This window comes from Terrapene carolina, unplaced genomic scaffold, assembly GCF_002925995.2.
Source record: "Terrapene carolina triunguis isolate 2854851 unplaced genomic scaffold, T_m_triunguis-2.0 Scaffold234, whole genome shotgun sequence".
NCBI classification, from domain to species: Eukaryota; Metazoa; Chordata; order Testudines; family Emydidae; genus Terrapene; species Terrapene triunguis.
In genome coordinates this window covers 5,851,394-5,874,602 of record NW_020664585.1, presented here as the reverse complement: position 1 = coordinate 5,874,602, position 23,209 = coordinate 5,851,394, and the positions used below count along the sequence as shown (strand labels likewise).

At 48.8% G+C, this 23,209-nt stretch overlaps 2 protein-coding genes across 2 annotated transcripts; one reads left to right on the top strand and one right to left on the bottom strand.

The window, feature by feature from the left end:
* Positions 1-308: 308 nt before the first annotated feature.
* CCDC63 (coiled-coil domain containing 63) lies at positions 309-15,905 on the top strand. Its single transcript, XM_024196225.1, has 10 exons — positions 309-382; positions 1,100-1,289; positions 2,808-2,927; positions 3,490-3,671; positions 4,507-4,688; positions 6,056-6,276; positions 10,379-10,453; positions 11,691-11,883; positions 12,693-12,890; positions 13,967-15,905. The coding sequence occupies exons 1-10, from the start codon at positions 324-326 to the stop codon at positions 14,080-14,082; spliced, it is 1,536 nt and encodes a 511-aa protein (XP_024051993.1). The 5' UTR covers positions 309-323; the 3' UTR covers positions 14,083-15,905.
* A 113-nt stretch (positions 15,906-16,018) lies between these two features.
* On the bottom strand, positions 16,019-23,001 carry MYL2 (myosin light chain 2). Its single transcript, XM_024196226.2, has 7 exons — positions 22,894-23,001; positions 21,628-21,717; positions 20,175-20,250; positions 19,200-19,304; positions 17,825-17,900; positions 17,673-17,721; positions 16,019-16,230 (listed from the first exon to the last, which is right to left on the bottom strand). Exons 1-7 carry the CDS (start codon positions 22,894-22,896, stop codon positions 16,132-16,134), a joined length of 498 nt encoding a protein of 165 aa, XP_024051994.1. The 5' UTR covers positions 22,897-23,001; the 3' UTR covers positions 16,019-16,131.
* Between the last annotated feature and the right edge of the window lie 208 nt (positions 23,002-23,209).

Genomic DNA, 23,209 nt, shown 5'->3' with positions numbered 1-23,209 from the left:
GCAGGACATCCCCTAATGCTGTTGTGGCTTTTAAAGCCATAACAGAGCCCTCTCTGTCCCTCAGTTTCCCCTCTGTAACACAGGAATAGGACTACTTCCCTAGCTCTCAGCCCGGCTATGAGGCTGAACTAGTTAATGTTAGTTAATAGAAGGTGTTACTGTATATAGGCACTAAGTGTTAGTAAGATTTTGACAAAACTGTACCATTTCCCCAGCGGTGGAAAGAGTCCCAGTCCAGGAGTGACCCTTCGGAATTCACCGAGAAGGAGAAGGAGAAGATGGCTGAGACTGAGCTCCGGAAGCTGCAGCAGCAGTTTCGGATCATGGTAGAAAGACGGAAGTCTTTTGGTGTCAAGGCTCAACAGCAAATGTACCATCAGGAGTAAGGGCAGCTTCATTTTGCTAGTCTGTGACTGAATAAGAAAAGACACCTTCAAATTTGGGCTGCACATGTCCTCTGTGGGCCTGATTCTGCTCTTACTTATGCCAGGAGCAGTTACATTAAAATCACTCTGAGCCAGATCCTCGGCTAGTGTAAAACAGTGTAGCTGCATCGACTGCAACAGAACTATGCCAGTGTGCACCAGCTGGGAATATGACCCTCTGTGTTTTGCATACTACATGATACTGAAGGTCCGAAAAGCACACATTTATGGGCTTTGGGCCCAATCCTCCAGGCCAGGTTTGTCCACTGGGAATATTGGATGCACAAGAAATACAGGATTGGGTTCTTTATGTGATACTATTCTCTTGATAACCTTTTGAATTTCCTGCTTTCACAGAATTAATCTCTTTGCTTAGAATAATTAGAGACCCTTTATTTAGGTCCTGATCCTTCCTTATGCAGAACTCCCTTTGAAACCAATGGGAGTTTTAAATGCAAGAGGACAGCTGGATTAGGCTATAAAGTGTATACATTTTTGGAAAAACTCTTAATTTTTTTGGTTGGGGGAATGTCTTTTATGTCTTTTAAAATAATTTGTCTAAACTAATTTCTCCCTCGCTAGAAGCTGAAATTGCAAGGGTAACATAGTTAATGTTTGCATGGTGCTTTGAAGATGCTAAGTGCCAAATATTATTTTTATCATTTTTTCTACAGAAAAGAAATATATTCACTGAAGCAGGACCATGAAGAGATTGCATTACTCTTGAGCCTCACAAAGTCACAGAGAAATATGATGTTAGATGACAGAAATTGTATGGAGCTTAAATTTCTTTTACAGACCAAAGAGGAATATGATTCTCTGATTAGAGCAACCAAAGCCCTGATAGCTGAACTTGACGATAAGGTAGAGTATCTGAACAGTTAAATGGATAAACATGATATACATTAGCAAAGCCACAAAACAAGCGACGCCCTCCTATCTGTCACAACTGGGATGGTAGCTCTTTCTTTGCTTTGCAGCTGTGCCGCTGTACAGCTTCAGGTGTCTTCACATTTCATAGCTTGTCAAAAGAGCAATTCACTGATTGCTACCAAGGTTCCCGGTGATGCATCCATTACACACCTGAGTAAGTCTTACCTGAGTAGTGCCAATGAAGTAAGTGGGACTTCTTGCATAAGTAAGGACTACTCAGGTAAGTGTCTTGGGATCAGACCCTAAATTGGCTATATGTTTTCAGGTTTCTGCTCTAACTGATAACGTAACTCAAAGGATTATGACCTAATAAGTTTGATCACCACAATGGCAATATCATGGCATGAAATAGCCAAAGGGAATAAAGCTCTGAATCAAATAATTAAAATCTTAGGGGGAAAAAACCTTGCCTGTCTGCAGTTTGTTTGCGGGGCAATCTTGTGTTTGAAGCATTTGTATATAAAATGTGTCAGCTCAGGCCTTGGAATATAATGTCACCTCTTGAGCAAAAGATCGCATGATTTGAAGACATTATGGACCACCTAATCTGTTCCTATTACAGTCAGTGGAAGTTCGCCCAGTGACTTTGGGTTTGACTCTGGTCCCTGTGTTCCTATACACCACTATGGTTTGAGGGGGTGGTCTGGATGGGGAAAAGTGAGTGTGGGATTTGCTGGGGAATATTCCCTACCCCACGCTTGCTCTCATTGTTTTTCTTGGAAAAGAGGCAAAAACAGTGTTTTTTGTTACATTCATTTATGTGCCCTGAGACTTGACATTTAAGTAAAACAACCAAATACGTACAATAAAAATATCCTCAGCTCTTAGGCTCAGCAGAGTTGGGTCTGGCCAGTATTTTTAGAGGAGACCAAGGAACACCCAAATGCTGCAGAAGTGATCTGGGAGATTCAGTAGGTGGCACCTTCCCTTGTGAGTCAATATGGAATCATTGACCATCGTGCTGGTAGGGGTCCGTTTCAGGGGGTCTTCCGACTGTTTCATTCTTCTGACCACTTTGTGTTGGGAGTTTCTTCCAACTCCTCATTTTTCCAAACACTTCATTATATGCACCTCCAGGAAGAGCTCCACAGACCGTAGGTGGCCCGTGGACCATGGCACAAGAGGTACCATGGTAAAATATTCTTCATTTTCTATTCTACTCTGTTGCATAGTGTTGCTGTGCCTGTTATGCCCTAAACAGCTGCTGTTTCACCCCAGAGGTAGCTGTATTTCAGTGGTGACTTAAAAATAAAGTGACTCCTGTTTGTAGTTTGTACTTCAGTGTCTGTAAAGAGGGATCGTTTGGGATAAAAGCTGCTCTATACATTTAAGATCATTACTGACATGGGTTACTGTAGTTCAGGTCAACACATGGGTATTTACATTGGCTAAACACACTGACAAAAATCCAGAATGTAAAAATAGATATTTTTTTTTGATTTTTTTTAGGTAGTGGAGATGGAAAAAAAGATCAAAACCCAAAAATTGGTTGTAGTAAAGGTGAAACAAGTGAATGATAGCAAATGGCTCCAAAAGCAGATTCAGATGCTGGAGAATCGCCTGAACCATGTAAGCAATCGCTTGCCCATGCTATTGATACATTTTGCACTGCAGCTCCTTGACTAGCTGGCTACCGGTATGTGGAGTGTTTGCAAGATGTTTTTCTATTATGAAGGTAATTTAAAAATTCAAGCACCACTGGTTCACCCAAGCAACGCAAAGGAATTTTCCTGTCTTCATTGACCCGCTCACTCTTGCTGTATATTGCACATCCTCGGCTCTTTCAGGCTTGTCCAGCCAAGAGCAATGTTTGCAATTTCCCAGGAGCTCCACGGGCTACACCTACTTTGCAGCAAAATGAAGCTGATTGCAGCCAATCGTCTTTGATACAGGGCAGGTGGACTTCAATAGCAACAGATCCCAGCTCCATCGTGATCCGAATGGCCTCTCCATAGGTTCAGTGGGCTGAGCTGCTGTATTAAAGACAAGGGTAGCCAGAGGGCTCACTTAAGACTTCCTTGGGCTGCGTTTGTCCTAGCCCTGCTGTATGTTGTTTGACCCATAATAGCTAGGCTCCTCTTTCCTGTTCTGCCTCCCTTACACACTTTTCATTTGCAACCTGTCTTCCCAGGTCACTGTCCATTTCGACACCATCCTGACCACGAATGCCACACTCAGAGAAGAGATTGAAAACCTGCGATGTCAGAAAGCTATTTTTGACAACTTCTATTCAAAACTTCATAAAACACTAGATCAGCAGAAGAAAACAATGGACACTGCAATTGAGCAGTCCAGCCAAGCATACGAACAGCGGTAAATGGGAGAGGAAAAGGCACAGGCCGCGCTAGCTCTTGGCAGTACATTTGGTATTGCTCTCCAGGGCACAAATGCCCATTTTATTCATTAATAAATATCCACCTAGGATCAGATTTTAAGAAGTGCCCACCAATTCTGGGTGCTCAACGTTAAATACCCGGGACTTGATTTTCAGAAGGGTGGATCTCTGGCAGCTCCCATTGACTTCCACTGGAGCTGTGGGTGCTCAGCACCTGTGAAAATCAGGCCCTAGATGTCCAAAGCTGGGCACCAAAAGCAAAGTTAAAATCAACTGTGAAAATGTGGGCCTAGCTGAGTTTTCTAGTGCCCAGGAAAGATGCCTGATTGATGGGCCTAGAATCTGAGCTCCTCTACTCATCCATAGGACAGGCAGAGTGGGGTGGTCTTCACCCAACTGCCCACTACCAGTGCACCTCAACCAGGATCATGTAGGGATGGCCCAGTCAAACACTTGGCCTCTTAGCTAAGACTGGGGGGTCTATCAGTGCCCATTGCAGTGGTGGTTTATGGGGTAGTGAACTTCTGTCCTATGGAAACTGAACCACACCAAGTCATTTCCCATGCACCACCGAACAGCAGCTAAGCTGGCACAACACTTGGTGACTACTAACCTGGGCCGTAGTCTAGCCAGTGTCCTTAAGGGGAAAGACTCTATATCCCATTCTCCTGAGTTGTGCTGTTGAGGAGCCACAGTCTGTCCATGCTGCTAGCTAATTGTTGAACCAGTGTCTGGAACTATATGTGTGGATTGGCACACAGTAAAGACTAACTAGTTAACGGGGCACGTTGTGTGATTTCTGGCTGGGTCTAGGGTGGAGGCACTGGCACGGATTTCCGCCATGAAGGAAAGGCGCTGCAAAGACATCGCACAGTATAATGTGGAATTCAGGGAACTGGAACGTGTCTTTGACCACGAGACCAAGCTGAAAGCCTTTATGCTCATCAAATTAGTGGATCGCTCAGACTTTGAGGAACAGGCCAAAAGGGAAGAAGGTACCATATGGGATAACAATCCCTCCCCCCCCCCCCCCCCGTCCCCCATATAGAAGAAGCTGGTGTGTGACTCAGCATAAAACCTCATGGTCACAGTCAGCTGGGTCTTGTCCTTTGAGAAGAATGTTCATAACAAGAAGACAGAACACTCTCAGATTGGGGTCCATCCTTGTCTTGCCCTTCCCAGAGAGGTTCTCACCCCTGTGTCTCTCACTCCGATAACCCCAGCACTGAGTCTGGGTGTGAGGGGATGGGGACGCTGAGCTGGGGTTAACCCCCTGCTCACGGGGGACCAGGGAGTGCCCCTACCCTCTCCCACAGAATGGGTGGCATTATCCATAAAAGTAATGATGATGTGAAAGGCCATTTGGGCGTCTGTGGACAGAGGACTAAATCCTGCTAGTGCTGAAGTCATTGGCAAAAATCCCATTGGCTTTAGGGAAGCTAGGATATGGTCCACGCTACGGAGAAACCGTGGTCTGGGTTCTCCACTCACTCCAGGATAACTTCATTGACTTCCACGGTGTTACTCCTGATTTAAACCAGGCAACCAACAGTGAGCTGTGTAACTGGGCAGCCGGTGTCAGGGGTCCCTTCCAGGCCTACATTTCTGTGATTCTATGGGACCTTGCGACAGTAGGAGGGAGAGAGGCGCTGGAGAGAGGTGTTGGTGGGGGAGGGGAAACAGGCTCTAGTTTCAGTGTACGCTAGAGGGGGCTAATCATTTATTGTTTCACCTCAGCTGTGAGGTGGCACCGATGGGACTGAGGGCAGAGGTCATTTCTCCTGTCATCCTCAGGGAGAAATTCCCATCCTCCACTTGTACTGTTACCTTGCAGGTGCTTATGGGCCATGTGCACCACCCTGGGTTTTCTTATTCTATGTCTACAGAGCAGCTGGGAGGTGTAATCCCAGGTCAGGTAGATGTACGCGCTCTAGGTCTGCTCAAGACATAGCAGTGTAGCCAGGGCGGCCTGGCTAGTGGCTTGGGCTAGCCACCCTAGGTACGTAGCCAGGGTGCCGGGCAGGAGTTCACCCGAGGCGCCCAACCACACTGCTATCTTTAAATGCTATTAAAACTCTCAGCTGCTGTGTAGATGTACCCTTAGTCTCTATAAATCAGCTCCCTTGGTCTCTCTGGCATGGCCCGTTCTCCAGCCCTGCTCTCGGTTTTGTTGGCCTTCTTGAGTTTGCATTCCCCCCCCCCCCCCCAACCTCCCCCTGCCTCCCCGTGGGCATGAATTTAATCCCCAGTGTTTTCAGGTGAATTCTTTTGAGTTTGCCCAGCGATGGGCAGGGCCGAAATGCAAGAAACGGAGGGAGTTCGCTGCCCCAGCAGTTTGCGCGTTGCTGTTGGTCTCTTCCAGCCCTCAAGGCAAGCAAGCGGACCAGAAAGAGCAAAGGCGAAAGCTTTGAGAGCTACGAGGTGGCTTACATGCGCCTGCTGAAGCTGAGTGAGGACGGGGACATTGGCCAGCTGGTGGCAGATTTCATCGAGAAAGAGGAGAAGAACTTTGCGTATTTCAGCTACGTCACCGAGCTGAACAACGAAATGGAGAGGCTGCAGAAGAACACACAGAACATGCAGGTTAGGCCCGGCTGCTTTTCTACACCCTTCACGCTGCCGTTTTGCTTTTAGACGGAGGTTTTCTTCTTTCGCTCTTGCAGCTGTTGCCGCCCACGCTAGGGCCTCAGCTGCCGATCCCACCGCAGGCGTGTGACTTTTAGAACATAAATGGGGCATCCAAAAAAAGAACTCTAGTCTAGGAGACGGAATCATCGTCTCATTGCTGCCATCTTGTACCCAGAGGAGGTACTGCAAGGAAGTGATGCTCAGTAGCTGTGCAGAGCTGGGGGTATTTGCTGCATGAGATGCTGACCAAACCCGATCCGATGTTATTTTTAGTGGCCGTGTCAAGGCTGTATCCCCACTTTGAACTTTAGGGTACAAATGTAGGGGCCTGCATGAGGACTCCTAAGCTTAACTACCAGCTTAGCTCTGGTCCGCTGCCACCATCTTAAGAATTCCCTCCCTGGGAAGCCTTGAGAAACCTTTCACCAATTCCCTGGTGAACACAGATCCAAACCCCCTTGGATCTTAAAACAAGGAGAAATTAACCATCCCCCCTCCTTCCTCCCACCCTCCTTTCACCAACTCCTGGTGAATACAGATCCAAACCCCCTTGGATCTTAAAACAAGGAGAAATTAATCTGGTTCTTAAAAAAGAAGGCTTTTAATTAAAGAAAAAGGTAAAAATCATCTCTGTAAAATCAGTATGGAAAATAGCTTTACAGGGTAATCAAACTTAAAGAGCTCAGAGGACCCCCCTCGGTCTTAGGTTCAAAGTACAGCAAACTAAGATAAACACTCTAGTAAAAGGTACATTACAAGTTGAGAAAACAAAGTAAATCTAAGACGCCTTGCCTGGCTTTTTACTTACAAGTTTGAAATAGGAGAGACTTGTTTAGAAAGATGGGGAGAACCTGGATTGATGTCTGGTCCCTCTCAGTCCCAAGAGCGAACCACCCCTTAAAACAAAGAGCACACACAAAAGCCTTTCCCCCCCCAAGATTTTAAAGTATCTTGTCCCCTTATTGGTCCTTCGGGTCAGGTGTCAGCCAGGTTACCCGAGCTTCTTAACCCTTTACAGGTAAAAGGATTTGGAGTCTCTGGCCAGGAGGGATTCCATAGCACAGTACACAGGAGAGCTGCCACCCTTCCCTTTATAGTTATGACAGGCCGTCACTGGAAATGTGCACAGAAATGTGACAGCAAATGGTGCAAAAAATTGTACTTGGGTGGGATCAAGCCTGGAAGCTCTTCCTAGGGCTTTGCCCGGGCGAGACTCCCATTGAGTGCTGCAAGAGAGGTGAGTGCTGGAGGACTTCAGGATTTGGGCCCCGGTTTGAGGTTTTGGTGGTAGATAGCAGTATTTTTACCTCTGTCAGTAGAAAGCTATTTCTGTCCTGCCCGGGAACCTGGCTCCCCTCCTGCCATAACATTTTCATCAAATCCAAACTCGAACTGAATAGGCACCACACTCCAGTTCCTAGGGACCGGATCCCCAGATCTTACTTTGCCCACTGTCTAAGCTCTGGCTTGTTTGACGGGTAAATGGAGTGTTCCGCGGCCTCCTTGCAGCCAGGGGATGATGCTCTAATTCATATGCTTTACCTGCTGTCCATTACTGCTGCGGACTGCAGCCTCCATGCAATCTGGTTAAATCAAAGCAGGATCAGCTGGAAGGGATTCCATGGGACACTCTCAACCTACCAAGGGCAGGGAGCTGGGGAGGGACCCATCAAATGGACAGGTTAGGCGTGGGGGGAGCGTGGAAGCATGAAGCCTTTCAGAGAAGGTTTTACTTTGCTACAGAGGATTGTTTTCAGGAGAAAATGGGGCCCCATACTGCACATAGCTGGCCGGGGGTCTCCCAGAGACTCAAGACAGACCTTAACACTCAGCTGTTGAGGTTTTCCCCAGTGGCTATGGTGTCTCCTGTTAGTAGAGATGCATGGCTGTGAATAGCTGGCCAAATGCTCCCCAGTTCAGCCACACTGACTTCTGTGCCGCCGAGAGGAACGTGGCCCAGCATACCTCTAAACTATGGTGAGAAAACCAGTGGGACTCTATTACTCTCTGGCCTGTGTTTGAGCAGAATGGGCCTGGAATTATTTTTCCGCCAGGCTCTGCTGCTGAGATCTTTAGGGGAAGGGTGCTGGTGGTTCCATCTTCTGCACAGCCAAAGAGAGTGGGACTGTAGGGAGAGGCTGCTGATGGCCTGTGTTTGGACACAGCAGAATTCCTCCCCGTGGCAAAGCAGCCGATCTCTTCCGCTTCCTTTCTCTACAAAAGCTGGGCTTTAAAATGTATCTTCTGTGGGGATTTAGTGCTTGGGAAAGCTTTTAGGTTGACAGCAAAGAAGAGGTGTGTTCCCCTGCTGAACAGGGTACAGCATAGGCAGTGCCAGCTGCTCTACCAGTATGTCTTATCCCAGATCTGGAGGGACCACTCTTACAGGGGAGAAGGATGTTCCGTCCTCATGGCCCAATTAGTCTTTCACTGCTCTGTGGAAACTTCCACACGGGGGTCAGTCCAGCAGAGAATTTGGTGATATGGACACTTGTTCCCCCAGGGGTTTGGACTGATATCCCAAAGCATCCATCAGCTGGTAACACCTTTCAGTTACTGCTGACCTGGATGTGAACCAGTGACCTAGAGATAGAAGTCTCTGTGTTACCTGTCAGGGATAGTTAATTGTCCCCTGGGATGAAGGAATTAGTTCCAAGGCTTTACCTCCCAATACTGCCTCTTGTTTGTGTGGCACTAAAGAAGAAAACACTTTATCAGCCCTGATACTTATGCCTGGGAGCTGGGACATAAGGGAAGCCTAGTGGTGGGAAAGGAATATCTTGGCTACTAACCAAAAATGTTTCCTTTCTTGACTTCTAACTAGGAAGCAGTTATATCCTAGTGACTGTGATCTGACTGTTTGGAAACGTGTCCTAAGCAGTGGCTAATTCATGTAACCAATGCAAGAACCAATGTATTCATTGTGGGTGAAAATAGAACATTAGGGACTCACACTCTACTTAGCTCCTTCAACTTTACGATGCATCACATGTGCCTTGGAGCTCTGCTTTGTGCTTTCCAGGTGCGGAACACCTCCGTCAGGCATTGGCTGGTTGTTCTAGTCACCCGGCAGACTGGCAGTTGAAAGCAATTAACACAAATCCAATATGCTGACTTTGTAACGCCCGTTTCACTCTTGGAGTTGAACAGCACAATGAGCTGTGATCTCTTGTGATTTTATTCTCCAGTTTAAAATGTTCAGCTGGTTCCAGCTGGTCACTACATTTTGGAGCAGAGCCATGGGGGTACTGGTCCTACTGGATCCTAGGACTACTGGTCCTCCAGTTGAATCCAACAGACACGAATATAGACAGGTTGAAGCATTCAAGGGAGTGCACTGGCATTTCCACTAGGGGTATAGCATTGGGGTGGCAGCATTTTTTTATTATATATTATTTGTATAACTGTAGTGCCTAGGAGATGTGTCAGGTGCTGTACAAACGTGCCATTGTGCTAGGGGCTGTACAAACACAGAACAAAAAGATGGTTGTGCCCCAAAGTGTTTCCAATCACTTGGATCCTAAGGTGATAGATACCTTACAGAGAATGATTGATACCGATCCCCTGAGCTTCAGGCCCTCCACCAAAGACAAGATTTTCAGCTGGGGTAAATCAGCAGTGCCCCACTGATTTACACCAGCTGATGAGGAACTGGCCCACATTTTTCAAGCTGCAATGACATGAGCTCAGAATAATGGTATTTGCTGCGATTAGTAGAACTTTTCTCCCATTTGCTCTTCCAACACCCAGGGAGGGAATACTGCTAGGACTTGCTGCTGCTTTCAGAAAATCCTGCTTGATTTTGGAAGGGACTATTTTACCAGAAGGTGGAAGAAGACAAGGAGCCGTACTCTGGTCTGTCTTGTTCCCACGCCAGCCCATTGGCAGTCAGGGTAAATGAGAGCAGGAAGTGAACCTTGCAGGAAGCAGACCCTATGTGTAATCAGCCCCACTGAGGGTATAACACAGACACTGCATACAAAGTCCCAGGATATGGTTTGCTCAGCAGTGTGGGGCAGCCCCAATCATTAGTCTTATGTGCTTATATTTTATGTAGAATGAAATTCTTCACTTAAAATCCCAACAGAAGTTTGCTGATGACAAAAGCAACACCAGCCTCAAGGAGATGGAGGTAAGGAGCTGTCCGGGGAGAGCCTCACTAGCCTGTGACTTACCCCCTGGCTGTACGGTATGTACTGTATGGGCTAGATTCTGGGCCCTTGGATGCCGTCTGCATGGCCTGGCCAGGCACTGGGATTTCTCTGCATGGGCATTGGCAGAAGGAGCTATTCCAGTGCCAGTGCTGCAGCCTCTGAGGCCGAATGCTACCCTCCTATGGAGGAGAATGGCCATTGCCCTCCATTGGTCCTGCTCTGCCCCTTTGCCTCCAGGCCACCCCTGAAAACCTCTGCCCAGTGGGGTTCAGAGCTCTGTAGTGTGCAGGGGTGCAGACCCACTGTTCAGGGTCCTCCGATCCAGCCCCTGCCCCTTCCAGCACCCTTAGTTCTAGACCCTCCTTGACAACAATGGGTGTCCCTTCCCTCCCCTCCTGTCAGCTCTGATACCAGTGTGTTGCTGAGGGGGCAGTGATTGGCTGAGCCGAGCAGAGGACCCTGCTTTGGCTTTTGCCAGCCCTTTCTCTCAGCCCCTGTCTGAAACCCCTCCGGCTCAGGAGGCTGGAGCGGGCTGTGCGAGTGCAGGCCTGACCTTGTGACTGGGAACTGCACACCAACCCTGACCACCCTCCAAGTCAGATGGGCTCAGGGTGTAGCCCTGTCAGTCACCCCAGGCCCAGTCTATGCAGTTCACGGAGCCCTTGGCTCATTCTTCCCCACAAGTGGCCCTTCCTAGCCACCTGGGGCCTCCCAACTTATTGAGATTACTTGGGGGAAGTGGGGCGTTGTTAGCCTGTCTCCTAAGTGCTGAGTATCTCCTGCTCCATGATCTTTCAGGGGACACTTGGTGGTGATGTCCTGCATACTTTAGTCCTGCCTGGAGAGCAGGGGACTGGACTAGAAGACCTCTCAAGTTCCCTTCCAGTCCTATGATTCTGTCATCCTCAAGGGGCTGCCAGGAGGAGGCTACTCCCCCCAGACACATGGCATCAGTAGAATTACAGCAGGGATGAGATCAGTCCAAAACCTTTCCACACTGGTTTGTGCTCAGTGTCTTTCACACTCACCTTCTGTGTGGAGATGCTCCTTGAACCCTCCAACCCTAAACTGAAATTGGGTCTGAGCTGCAAACAGAATTTGGGGTATTTGGATGGGGCACAGTTTGGGGGGGTTCGCTTTGGGCCCAGCTCTTGTACATGGTACAAGCCCTGGAGCCTAGATAACTCTTGGGATGGCTTTGCTTTGTGCTGATAGGAGAAGCTGAAGAAAACCACCGAAGAGGCCAACCTGTATGAGTACACCTGTAAAGAGAGCAGCAAGGTCCTGGACCAGCTCAAATCCGCTGTGGACTTTCTGTTTAAACAAATACACTGCGAGGACACCAAGATAATGGAGCAGCTTGGTGAGAGTGGGGAGATCACGGATCTGAACCTGATGCAGTATTTTGGTGAGTTGTGAGTTATTTTTCCTTTGCCCGAATTTTACTAAAGCTCCAAAAAAACCCAAACTATTTCAGAGAAACTCACTGAGAGAGAAGTGAGTCACTCACACATTTATGGTGGGAGTGAACGTGAGTCTAGTAGCTAGAACACGGGGCTCTTGGACTTCTGAGTTCTCTTCCTGGCTCTAGAGGGGAATGTGGGGTCTCGGGGCTGGAGCAGGGTTTGGGGATCAGGACTGCTGAGTTTTATTCTTGACTCTGGGGGGGAATGTGAGGTCTGGTCTATTTTGTATAGCACTCCAGTGGTTGGAGTGGGTCTGGGGAGCCTGGATTCTGTTCTTCGCTCTGGGAAGAAGTGTTGCCGACTAGTTAGAGCAGAGGCCTGGGGACCAGGACTCCTGAGTTCTATTCTTGTCTCTAGGGGGGGACCTTAGGGTGTAGTCTGTTTTGTATAGGGCCCCACAAACCCAAGGCCTCACCTAGCCAGTGATAACCCATGTCACACAAGAGCTTGAAATAGAAGCCAGGTTCCTGCCTCCCAGTGGGGCTTTTGCCAGAAGTGGTCTCGGAATGGACGGTATCTATGCCTGGATCTGGGGTAGGGTTGCCAAGCGTCCCGTTTTCGACTGGAACGCCTGGTCAAAAAGGGACCCTGGCGGCTCCGGTTGGCACCACTGACCGGGCCGTTAAAAGTCCGGTCAGTGGCACAGAGGGGGCCCGGGACTAAGGCAGGCTGTGTTCGGTTTTGTGTGATTAGAAAGTTGGCAACCCTAATCTGGGGGGGGAGTCCATCCGTTTCAACTTGTCCCCCACAGGTATCATAGAAAAGAAAACCAATGATCTCCTGCTCATTGAATCCTTCCTGCGCTATAAGGAGGTCGAGGGAGAGCAGGATTCGCTCCCTTTATTGAATCCATTTTTGGGTGGCACAGGACTCCTTAAAAGTACAGATGCAGCGAAATTCCCCCCATCTTCCCCTACCATAGAGCACATGGCAGAGAACATAGAGGACTGTAAGTACTCACACCTTCTCTCTCAGCCTCACTTGCCTCCAAACGCTACCTATCACACGCAGGAACAGAACCATAGAGGCCTGGCTGGGGCGGAAGCAAGGAGACTGCAAAAGGAACAAAATGGGGAATGTGAATCAAATGGCAGGATCACAGCAGCCAGAGGTGGAAAAGGCTCCCAGGATTATAACCGTCTCCCCCCACGCACTTGCCAATACGTTCCCATCTTGGCTTGTGCTCCATCCAGCCTGGCTTGATATGGCTCTAGTGATGGGGCTTTCACGACTTCCCTTGGGAGCCTGTTCTGAAAGATCTAACTGGGCCTGGTTCCCAACTACGCCAAGGCCCTTTTACATTGCCCTGGCATAAAGAAGCCTTAAAGCAGGTGGAAAGGATGCTAGGATAATATCCCCTGTGGAGGGGGCTGCCCCGGTGGGCATAAGGGCTCTGCGCCAACCCTGCTCCCAGCTCCTGTGATGGGATGGCTGGAGTGCACTGCACTATGGCTGTTCTCTGCTTCCCAGGGCTCATAGTGGCCAGGGGAAGTGAAGCATAAGAGCAGCCCTAGGGCTGCTCTAAATTAAACCAGGGACAAAACGGGATCCTTTATAGCCCCAAAATATAGGGAAGCAAAGGCGGCCTCTAGCGCAGGAATGGAGTCACAGAATCAGGCCCCATAGTTTCTAAGATGGGGCCAAATGCTGGGAGTTCCCTAGGGCCTGCAGTTCCTGCTGGAGTCAATGGGAGATGTATGTGCTCAGTGCCTACCCAGGATTTGATTCACTGCTTTATTAGAGTGGGCACATTTCTGACAGTCTGGGGACTTAGAAACGTTATACTCAGATGGCCGTGGGAAAGAAATGCAATAGCAGAGCTGGGGCCATATTTAACACTAATGTGAGTGGGTGAAACTCCGTGGGCCCCTGGATTTGCATATTATTAATGAGATGGTATTAGCAGCCTTCTGATACAGTTATCAGAAAGTGTGGGTTTGCAGCAAGCGCAGTGACAAGTTAGGACTTTAACTGAAGCTCTGGACAGATTTTTCACCCTAATAATCCTAATTTCTTTTGAAACAGTTGATTGGCCTTTGGACCATGGCAGTTTGCGCAACCTGATTACTGAGAACTTCGAGAAGGAAAAGTCCAGTGGGATCTCGCTGGACAAAGAGAAGAAGAGAGGGATAATTTTATAGACCGGGGAAAGCAAATACACTGGGTATAAATAATAGGTTCTTAATTCACTTGAAATCAAAATCCGATTCTGTGCTTAATTTAAACAAAGCTAACTTTACGTCTCTGGAATGCTAGTACTGTCTTGTATTTACAATAGCCTTTGCCATCCGGCAGGATCCCAAAGCCTTTTACAAACTTAAAACAAAGCTCTACAAATTATAGGCAGGCATCACATATAATGAAATGCAACCATTTCTGGGGTGGAAAGGAGGGCAGCAGCCGTCTAACAATAGTTCACAACAGTTTGACTGCGGCACTGGGACTAGCGTCCTCTGTGTTGCAAAATGCTGGTGCACTAAGTGCATAGGCATTTAATGGCCACAGGTGGGCATGACCTCACATCTCCATCTCCTCTGCCTGTGCAAACTGCCATGGGCTCTTCAGCATCTGCACAGAGCAGGCAAGCCCCTGTTTAAAGTCCCCACAGAATAAACCAAGGGATGGAGGCCTGAATTGATGCTGCACTTCCAAGTGTTTCAGACCTGAGATGATTCTTCTGTTGGACCGTGACTGCCTCTCACCTCTTAGTACGTGGGGCTGGCTCCTCGGCTGTAGAGCGCCATTGAATTCAATAGAGCTGATTTACCCCAGCTGAGGATCTAGTCCATGATTTTTAACATCTCTGGGTTTTTTTTTCCAATTAACAAATATTCTGTCTGTAGACAAACACTGGCGAGAATCCCAGAGAACTAGACATACGGGGGGAAACTAGAAAGCAGGAGAGGCACTGTTTGAGTAGGACTCTGGACAGCTGGGCTCTAATCCTAGCTCTGCCACTGGCCTCCTGAGTGACCTCAGGCAACTCACATCCAGGGCTCTGTGCCTCAGTTTCCCCATCTGTAAAATGGGGATAAGGATACTGACCTCCTTTGTAAAGTGCTTTGAGATCTACTCATGAAAAGCTTTGTATAAGAACTATGTGGTGTTGTTATCACTATAGAAAAGCTCAAAAGTGGAAGCAACCAGCCTGACTGTTAGCTACTGCCTGATCTTCCAGTCTGAAACAGACATTGATACCCTTAGATGCTTTTGAAGATCTCACTGACAGTTCCTGTTCCAAGGACAGAGGAGACTCTGACAAGATGCCTGGGAGATCCAGAGAGGTGGCGGTAGCTTGGAAAGCTTTCTCACTTCGGGTGGTGATGGTTTTGTAGCCACGTGGGACAGCAGTCTTGTGCGCTTTGCCGAAGTGGGTTTTTTTCCAGAGGGGTGTGAATGAAGGGAGCCTGCTCCAATGGGTTTGCGAGGATAAAATCGCTGCATGTCTTTGTGCTCTCAAGGCAGACAGCCGTAGTCATGTAGCTGTTGGAAAAGGGGGCACGGTAGCCCTGCATTGCCATCAAAAGCACAATTGAGCCTTAGTTATTTTGTCTTTTAAGCACCCCATACCTTGCATGATCCCCATCACAGAGAGAGAAAGAGAAGCTTTAGTGGTCTGCGCATGCTGGCCAGTAAGAGAAGTTTACTAATGCCAGCGATGTACCGTGCACCATTGGATTAGCGGCAGTTTGACAGCGAGTCACGCAGTATGAGGCCATTTCCTCCCTGCTGGGCTTCTGCTATTTGATGTTTGCAAAGTGAGAACGGTATCACTGGGGGGCAGCACCATGTGCCATGGTAGCCCGAGCTGCACAGCCCACCTCGGACAAGCCTTCGCCACCTTCCCTGTAACCGAGTCTCGTCGTCAGAAATTCAGTCGCAGGAATTTTTCGGTGGTGACCTTGTCGAGATCTGGCTCACTGAGTCTTGTGTGACTCAGCCCGCAGCTGGAGAGATCTCTCTCTCTCTAACACACACACACACACACACACACCTTGGAGCTCTGCAGGGTTGTATTTGCCCCAGACAGAGCATTTAGTTTACAGACCCTTATCACTATTGACGTAGGCAGCTGGATTTCCTCCTGCAAAATGTATAATTTAATGTGGACACAATTCAGGTATGCATTTCCCCAGTTACAAGGTACCATCCCCATGAGTGTGCCTGAGGAATTAGCGCAACCCCGGTTCTTAATCCTTCTCTTCTCCATGTGTGATGATGTGGACGAGGTTTTTGTAGTCTAAATTTCCAGTGATGTCTGGGGGGAAAGCTGCAAACATCTGGTCGATCTGCAATGTAAACGGGCCCAGAAGGGAAAGGGTTAAAGAGAATGGTTGGGTATTCAGGTCAGCAGATCTGAAGGAGGGGGCTGGGCGCTTTTTGAAATCACTGGAAGTTCTGCCATGGGCGTCAATGGAAGCAGGATGGGACTTGGAGACTGTCCTTGTGGCTGCCTGCCCTTATTTCGCTAGCTTGTTAACCGAGCAGTGGAAGTATGGGCGGTAAAGGAAAGTCTCTAGCGCTCCCCTAACTGTAAGGCCCCTGATCTACACTAATCCTGTGCCCTCACCCCCAGCTCCACTGAAGGCGCTTGCCTGTCCACTCCTATCCCGCGGTGCGCGGTGCCGTGGGAAGCACTGATGGGATTCCATCGCTCAGTGGTTGGGTCCACGCCCCGCTCTGGGTGCTGCTTGACACCCCCCGCACAATTTCAGAGATGGCTTGGTCCCGGCCATCACAGAGATGGTGACGTGGATCTGGGCCGGGTTTGAATTCTCACCTTTTGGGGGTGTTTGTATCCGGGGGGGGCGGGGGAGTTGGGTTTGATTGGTTATGGAAAGAGGGACCTGCTGTGAAATTTAGCTCCCAGACTCCCCCAAAGCCCAGCGCTCTTGGACCCCAGGATATAGGGTGGACAGGCTGTGGGAGATGGGCTCTGTTGCAATAGACTGATTTGCTTCATTGAATTGTTGTTACTTTGTGCAATGGCCTGATGTGGTGGACCCCCAGCACCCCGGAGCCCCATGTCATGGCTCTGACCTTGGCTCGGTGCCCCCAGCCCCCACGTCACGCGAGGGCTGGACAATCAAAGGACTGTCTGTGGGCAGCGTGGGAGCGGCCAGGGACATGGCAAGCCCTGGAGTAGGGGAGTTGGGGGGGCTGCCCAGGAGGGCTGCGGTGAACAATGAGAGGACCCTAAGGAGAGGTAAGAAATGGGCTGTAGAGGACTTTTTGGTGAGCTCTGGAGAGAATTTGTATGGGAAGTGGTAGGAAGTGGCAGTGGGAATTGTGCCGCAGGATGATCTTGGGGTTGCAGCAGGGTCCAGGGCTGGGTCCCAGCGTAGAGGCCGGGCATGGGCTCCCCTATCATCCCCATGAGGTGAGGAGAATCCCCTATGGGAAACACTGAGGCACTGTTCAGTCCAGGGCAGGGGAAGGACTGTTTCATTTGAACTCTTGTGATTGCCCCATAAGGGAGGGCTCTTGCTTCGTCCCTCTGCCCAAAGCACTAGATCACCCCGCCACAAAAGGGAGACTGCAGACCAATGCGGAAACTGAGTCACAACAAGGAAACTGAGGCACGGACCTGTGCTCTACACTGGAAAGGTAAGCCGACCTGTTACAGCCTGCGTCTGCTGTCCACGCATGTGCAGTAAACAGATCAGTGCTAGGTATTGCTGAATGGTGCACCCTGTATAAGGATGGAGGTGAAAAGGAGCCCTATGCATACCTCTTCCTGGGAGAACCTCTCTCCCTGCGTCATCAGCATTTCTTTAATGCTGCAAATAAAAGAGCATGTTGTCAGAATGAGGGAGGGACGGCGAGGAAACCAGAACAGCTCCCCCCGCCCCATGCACACCCCAATCGCTGCTCTGCACTTACTAGTCAGATTTCAGGCCTTTGCCCTCGGGGTCAAACACCTTGAACGCGTTCAGGATCGTCTCCTCTGGATCGGCACCTGCAACGGGGAGCACACGCAACTGCTGCTGGCACGGAGCAGGGATTGTCCCTGCCGCGGGCAGCGCTGGAGAGTAGCATTCCCTATGGGGATGGCAGAGCCTGTGACATCCCCCGGGAAACAGAGGCTGTGTGGTGGAGAAAGCTGTCCTGCCACCACCATGCACAGCAACGGCTGACATATCTCTACCCACCCCCTGCTGTCTGGGCCACCATGGCATAGAGAGGAACAGATGCACATTCATGTTGCCCCTCCCCACCCCCAATATGTAGCTAATCTACCCAGTGTATTTATAGCATGCCAGTCTCAGAGGAGCCAGGGGCTCTGTGGCCTTAAGGAATTCTGCACCAACGTCACATAGCTCGGGTTGCACAATGGGTGAGGGGATATGGCCGCTGGGCGGGAGGGACTCAGAGTCACAGAGAAGCTGCTGCTCTAGGCAACATTGTCTCCTGAAAACCTGTCAGGACTTAGGCAGCAAATAGCCACACTAGTTCACATCAGCACGTCTGGAGTCTGTGGCACCGAACCCGTCTGAGTGGCGTGGGCAGCTGTTAGAGAGCGCGTCTCGTCTGGAGGCCCCAGGGTGCTTCCCAAAGACGTAAGCATTGCTATCTCCATTTGACAGGTGGGGAAACTGAGGCACAGAGCAGTGGCGACTTGCTCAAGGTCACCCAACAGGCTAGGGGCAGACCTGGGAATAGCGTAGTGTAGAGGAGGCTGAAAACCAATAGGAGCAATTGCTGTGTACATTAGACCTAGATGCACAGTTGCTGGGGATATTCCATGTATGAGCCTTTGACTGGCAACGCCCCATTGCCCTGTCTTTGCCATTTTCTGCCCCACCATGCTGAGGGAAGGATGCAGGAGAAACCCCAGGGAATGGCATTGGGACGTTTGCACCTTCTGTACTTTTCTGAGGGGAAAAGGATGATTTGACTCCTAGGTCCTGAGCCAAAGCCCCCTTAAATGCATGCAAAGGTGCCCGTTGAGTGCAGGATCAGGTCCTTGGGGAGAAACTGCAAATCAAGTTGCTTAATGCTTTAATATACGTTGCCCTTTCCTAGCATCTTCACTTTGAGGATCTCAACACGCTAAGTCTTAGCTAGGGCAGGGTCATTCTCCCTGGTTTACAGATGGGCCACTACAGCACAGAAAGGTTAAGTGACTTGCCCACGTCACACAGGGAGTCTGTGCCACAGCCAGGTATACAGCCCAGATCTCTTCCCCCCCCCCCCCAGCGCTGTAACAGCCACCGGACCATCCTTCCACTCATTTCGTCCCCCTTCCTCATCTCACCCTTGAGCTTCTCTCCAAACATGCTCAGGAATACGGTAAAGTTAATTGCTCCAGGAGCCTCCTTTATCATTTCATCGAGTTCTTCGTTTTTTACATTCAAACGACCTAGACAAGAAACCAAAAGACAAATCACCTGGGACATGGATTAAACTTTATGCAGATCTCAAGGTACATGAGCCCATTTTATACACAAACGAGCCTATGGATGAGTTAAAAGACATAGAAAAGGTGCATTTTTTACCATGGGAATAGTCTCCCCAGGGAAGTGGTAGAAGCTCCATCCTTGGAGAGAAAGAGAACCAGACCAGACAAAGCACTAGAAAATGTATCATAGGGAAGAATCCTGCACTGACTGAGGTAGTTCCAACTCTGATTTCTATGAGTCTCGGGAACGCACAGAACTGCACCATGGTACTTGTTGAATTAGTTCCCACCTACATTTTGTCAGTAAAACGAACAGAACCAAACGTCTGCATATTGTCATCCATAGAGCTACAAAAACAGGGCCTGATCCTCTTTGGATTACAATGCTGTCACACCTGATATGCACCCTTCTAATGAGGTGATAACCAGGCCTTATGTTTCTCCAAGGATGTACATAATTCCCATTAATCACGTAATCCAGCAAGACTACCCATAGAGTAAGGTATTACTCAGCAGGAGTAAGGCTGGCGGAATTGGGCCCTAATTAATTTAATAACCATTTTCTCTTGCCAGGGCCTAAATTATTTAACAACGTCATCCTAAAAAGTGATCCAGACTGATCAAAAATGTGCTGAAGGTAAAACATTCTCCTCTTTGTAATAGAAATGATTTTGGGTCCAGTGGTTTTGAGCAGAGGAAATGGAAGATCCAATTAACCAGGGATTGAATTAAATGGAAAGCAGAGTCGCTGATTTCTCATCTAATAATTAGTCTAACACGATCAAAGCCTTTTCTGGGGGGAAGGAGGGACGTTCTAAGGTGCAGGCTTACCCACTGCAGCAAACGTATCTCTCAGATCTGCCTTGTCAATAAAGCCGTCCCGATTCTGATCCATGATGGTGAATGCCTGGAAAGGGGAGAAAGGGGAATGTCAGCTTGCCGAACAATAACCCAGAGCGTAATATCGCTCCCTCTGTTTAGCCATGTACATTTCAGCCTGGCTAGGAACTGTCAAGAGACATAAGCCATGGCTTTAACTGTGGTTGTTCACAGCTGTACTTGCACCTGCCTCTCGCAGTGATTTATGCCAGTGGGAGCGGAGGCGAGGGCTTCCAGCAGCGTTCGGGATCAGGCCCAATGAGCCCCTCTTGTTCAGCAACGTTTGTTAGGCGCCCAGTGGTGCAGGGCTGGAGGCTGCTCTCCGGTCCCCTTTGGCAGTGGCGGCGTGACGCGGGCTGAGGCATTACTCAGCTGCCCAAAACTGTCCCCCTTCCAGAGCAGGTGTCTCCACCCAACCTCCTCACCCTATGTGATCAATTGCTAATGTCTTGGGAGCCCAGCTGACAACTGTGCTCATGAGAATGACATTAGAAGATGCACTGAGAACGCTAGCAGAGGATGGTCCTCTCTGATTGATGGACCTTGCAGCCAATCAGCTAGAAGAGAGCAGATCTCCCTGTCCAAAAGCTCAGCCAGGGAGCAGGACCCATGGGGCGGGAGATTATCCCTAAGAGGTGGGAGAATTCCTTCTGTAGGAGTCAGGTGGGGGGTGAGAGATGTTCTCTCCCACATGGTGGCTATTCTCTAATAGAAGCCTCCCCAGTAGGCCTGGAGCTGTCTAACCACGCTGCCTGCAGCCAAGGGTTAGAGTAACAATGACAGTGTTTGCAAGCCCAGTGAGTGTGTGTGTGTGTGGGCGTTGTGGAGCACAGGGGTCGGGGAGTTCACTTGCATGAGGTCATCTGCCCCAACTGGCTCCCACGGGCCCCAGCTTGCAGGAGGCCACTGCCTTGTCCTCGGTTATCGTACTCGGAAGAACATGGATACACTCGGCTAGAGAAGGCCCCACATTATCACCACGTCCAAAGACTCTCAGTGGGTAACTTTTAAGACCTGAAAATGTGTAACCATGTGAAGCCCGTGAAAGGGTTAACCAGTTCTCGGTAAGAATGCCCTGCCTCATGGTCACAGCTCAGCCAATGAGAATTTGCTCGGATTATACAGGGCTGCTGTCTTGTGTGCCATTGGCCGAGGGTCTTGTCACTCACTCTTCTGCTGGGGGTGCAGTGTCGTGAAGTTGGGAGAAGACTCCATATCTGATTATGTAGTTGAATTAAGTTTTTTTCCCCCAGTAAAGCAGTTGTCTTTTAAATGAGCTTCTAGGACTCTTGTTCCAAATCCAACATCACCGAACCTAAAAGCATTTAGGAAAAGTTTGACGATACCACCCCATTGGTGGTTCTTGGCTTTACCCTTCATGGTCATTGCAACAAAGGCCACTTACCTCTTTGAATTCCTGGATCTGTGTTTGTTCGAACATAGAGAAGACATTGGAATTAGCTCCCTCTGATCTCTTCTTAGCTTTCTTGGGTGCCTTGGGGAATTCAAGCACGCTATCATTAACTCACTGTATTTTTCAATGTGGAATAAATTTAAACTACCCTGAATTTATTCCTAAATCTTTATGAATAGCTAGGGGCTGCTGCCTGCTGGTGCACTTTAGTTCTTGGAATGATCCGCTGTTTCTCAGCTCAGAAGACGTGTGGGGTAAAGTACATACTGTTCTTTAGTGATGGGAGTTATTATTTCTTCTCACAAAGTAGGGTAGAGCTCAGTTTCTTGGGCTCCTCGTGCATTTCACCAAATTGATTAGCGGGGAAGCGACGTGAAAAATGACTAGCCACACTGCAGTGTGATGTCTGCCGCGGTTCAAATGACATTTGGCTGAGAAGTAAAAGCAAGGAAATCTCCCCTTGTAACAACAGACATTCCGGACCCCTGGGAGTGGAAAAGATAGTTAAGCACATCTCGGAGATTTCATGCAATGGCTGTAGCTGTTATGAGCTTTATCACGGTTTTGCATGTTTTGTTAAGAATGATGTTACTGCAATGGCTTCACATTAAAACGCTGTCAAATCTGCCCTGTCCTACATCAAAGAAGATGAAACCCAGAATTTAGTTGATTCAGATTCTTGTGGTTTAAACAAGAAATGTTTTAACACACGTGTTAAAGTTTCTACCTTCTTGAGACCTTCTGATCCTTTGTACCTTAGCGGCACATGTGATCTGCTATGATCTTTTCCTTTTAAATAAAAATCACAGATTTATAAGCGACCCCATGGAGAGGGGCCGTGTCTGGTATTCCTAGGGACTACAAATCACAAATAATAAGAATAACAAGATTTAAACAGAGGGATAGAGATGTACTTCCTAGAAGGTGCATGGATGAGGGGAAAGAATTCCAATTTGACCTTAAAAGGTGCTCAGTACCATTTTGCAAGCTCTGTTTAGTTCTTGATTTGAAGACAGGGCAGCAGTTAACCTAGAAGAAAAAACCCTCCGCTTTGCTGCTGCTATTTGTATGCCACCAGTGAATTAAACACCCCTAGGCTGCTTACCTTGTTCCCGGAGCTATAAGGCATGTGTGTGCCATTAGGGCACTAAAGCGTCTCTCTCTCACTGATTGCTAGAGATGCGCCTAGTAAAGAATCCTACCGCTGACAAGCTCGTCTCACTGTCATTCCCGCAGCTGCCCACTCGCGTTACTCACCATCACCGGAGTTGCTTTGCACGGCCCCTGATGTTCCTGCAAGAGGAATTCAAAAGACAATCCCCCAGGCCGCTCTGCGCTGAAACAATAAATACAGCCCAGTGCAGTTTAAAAATAAACGCATGCCCACTTTTGGCTGTAATAGGTAAGTTAGCTGCCACCTCCGCCGCCCCCGGCCCTGTTGTCTCTCTGTCTTTGTCTCGCTCTCCTCTTGAATAACAGCTTGGTGTCACTGTGTGACATGTGAGACACAGAGGTTTTCAAGGTTAGAGAAATGCTAGCAGGCTGTGGGGCTGCCACTTTGAAGATGTTGACA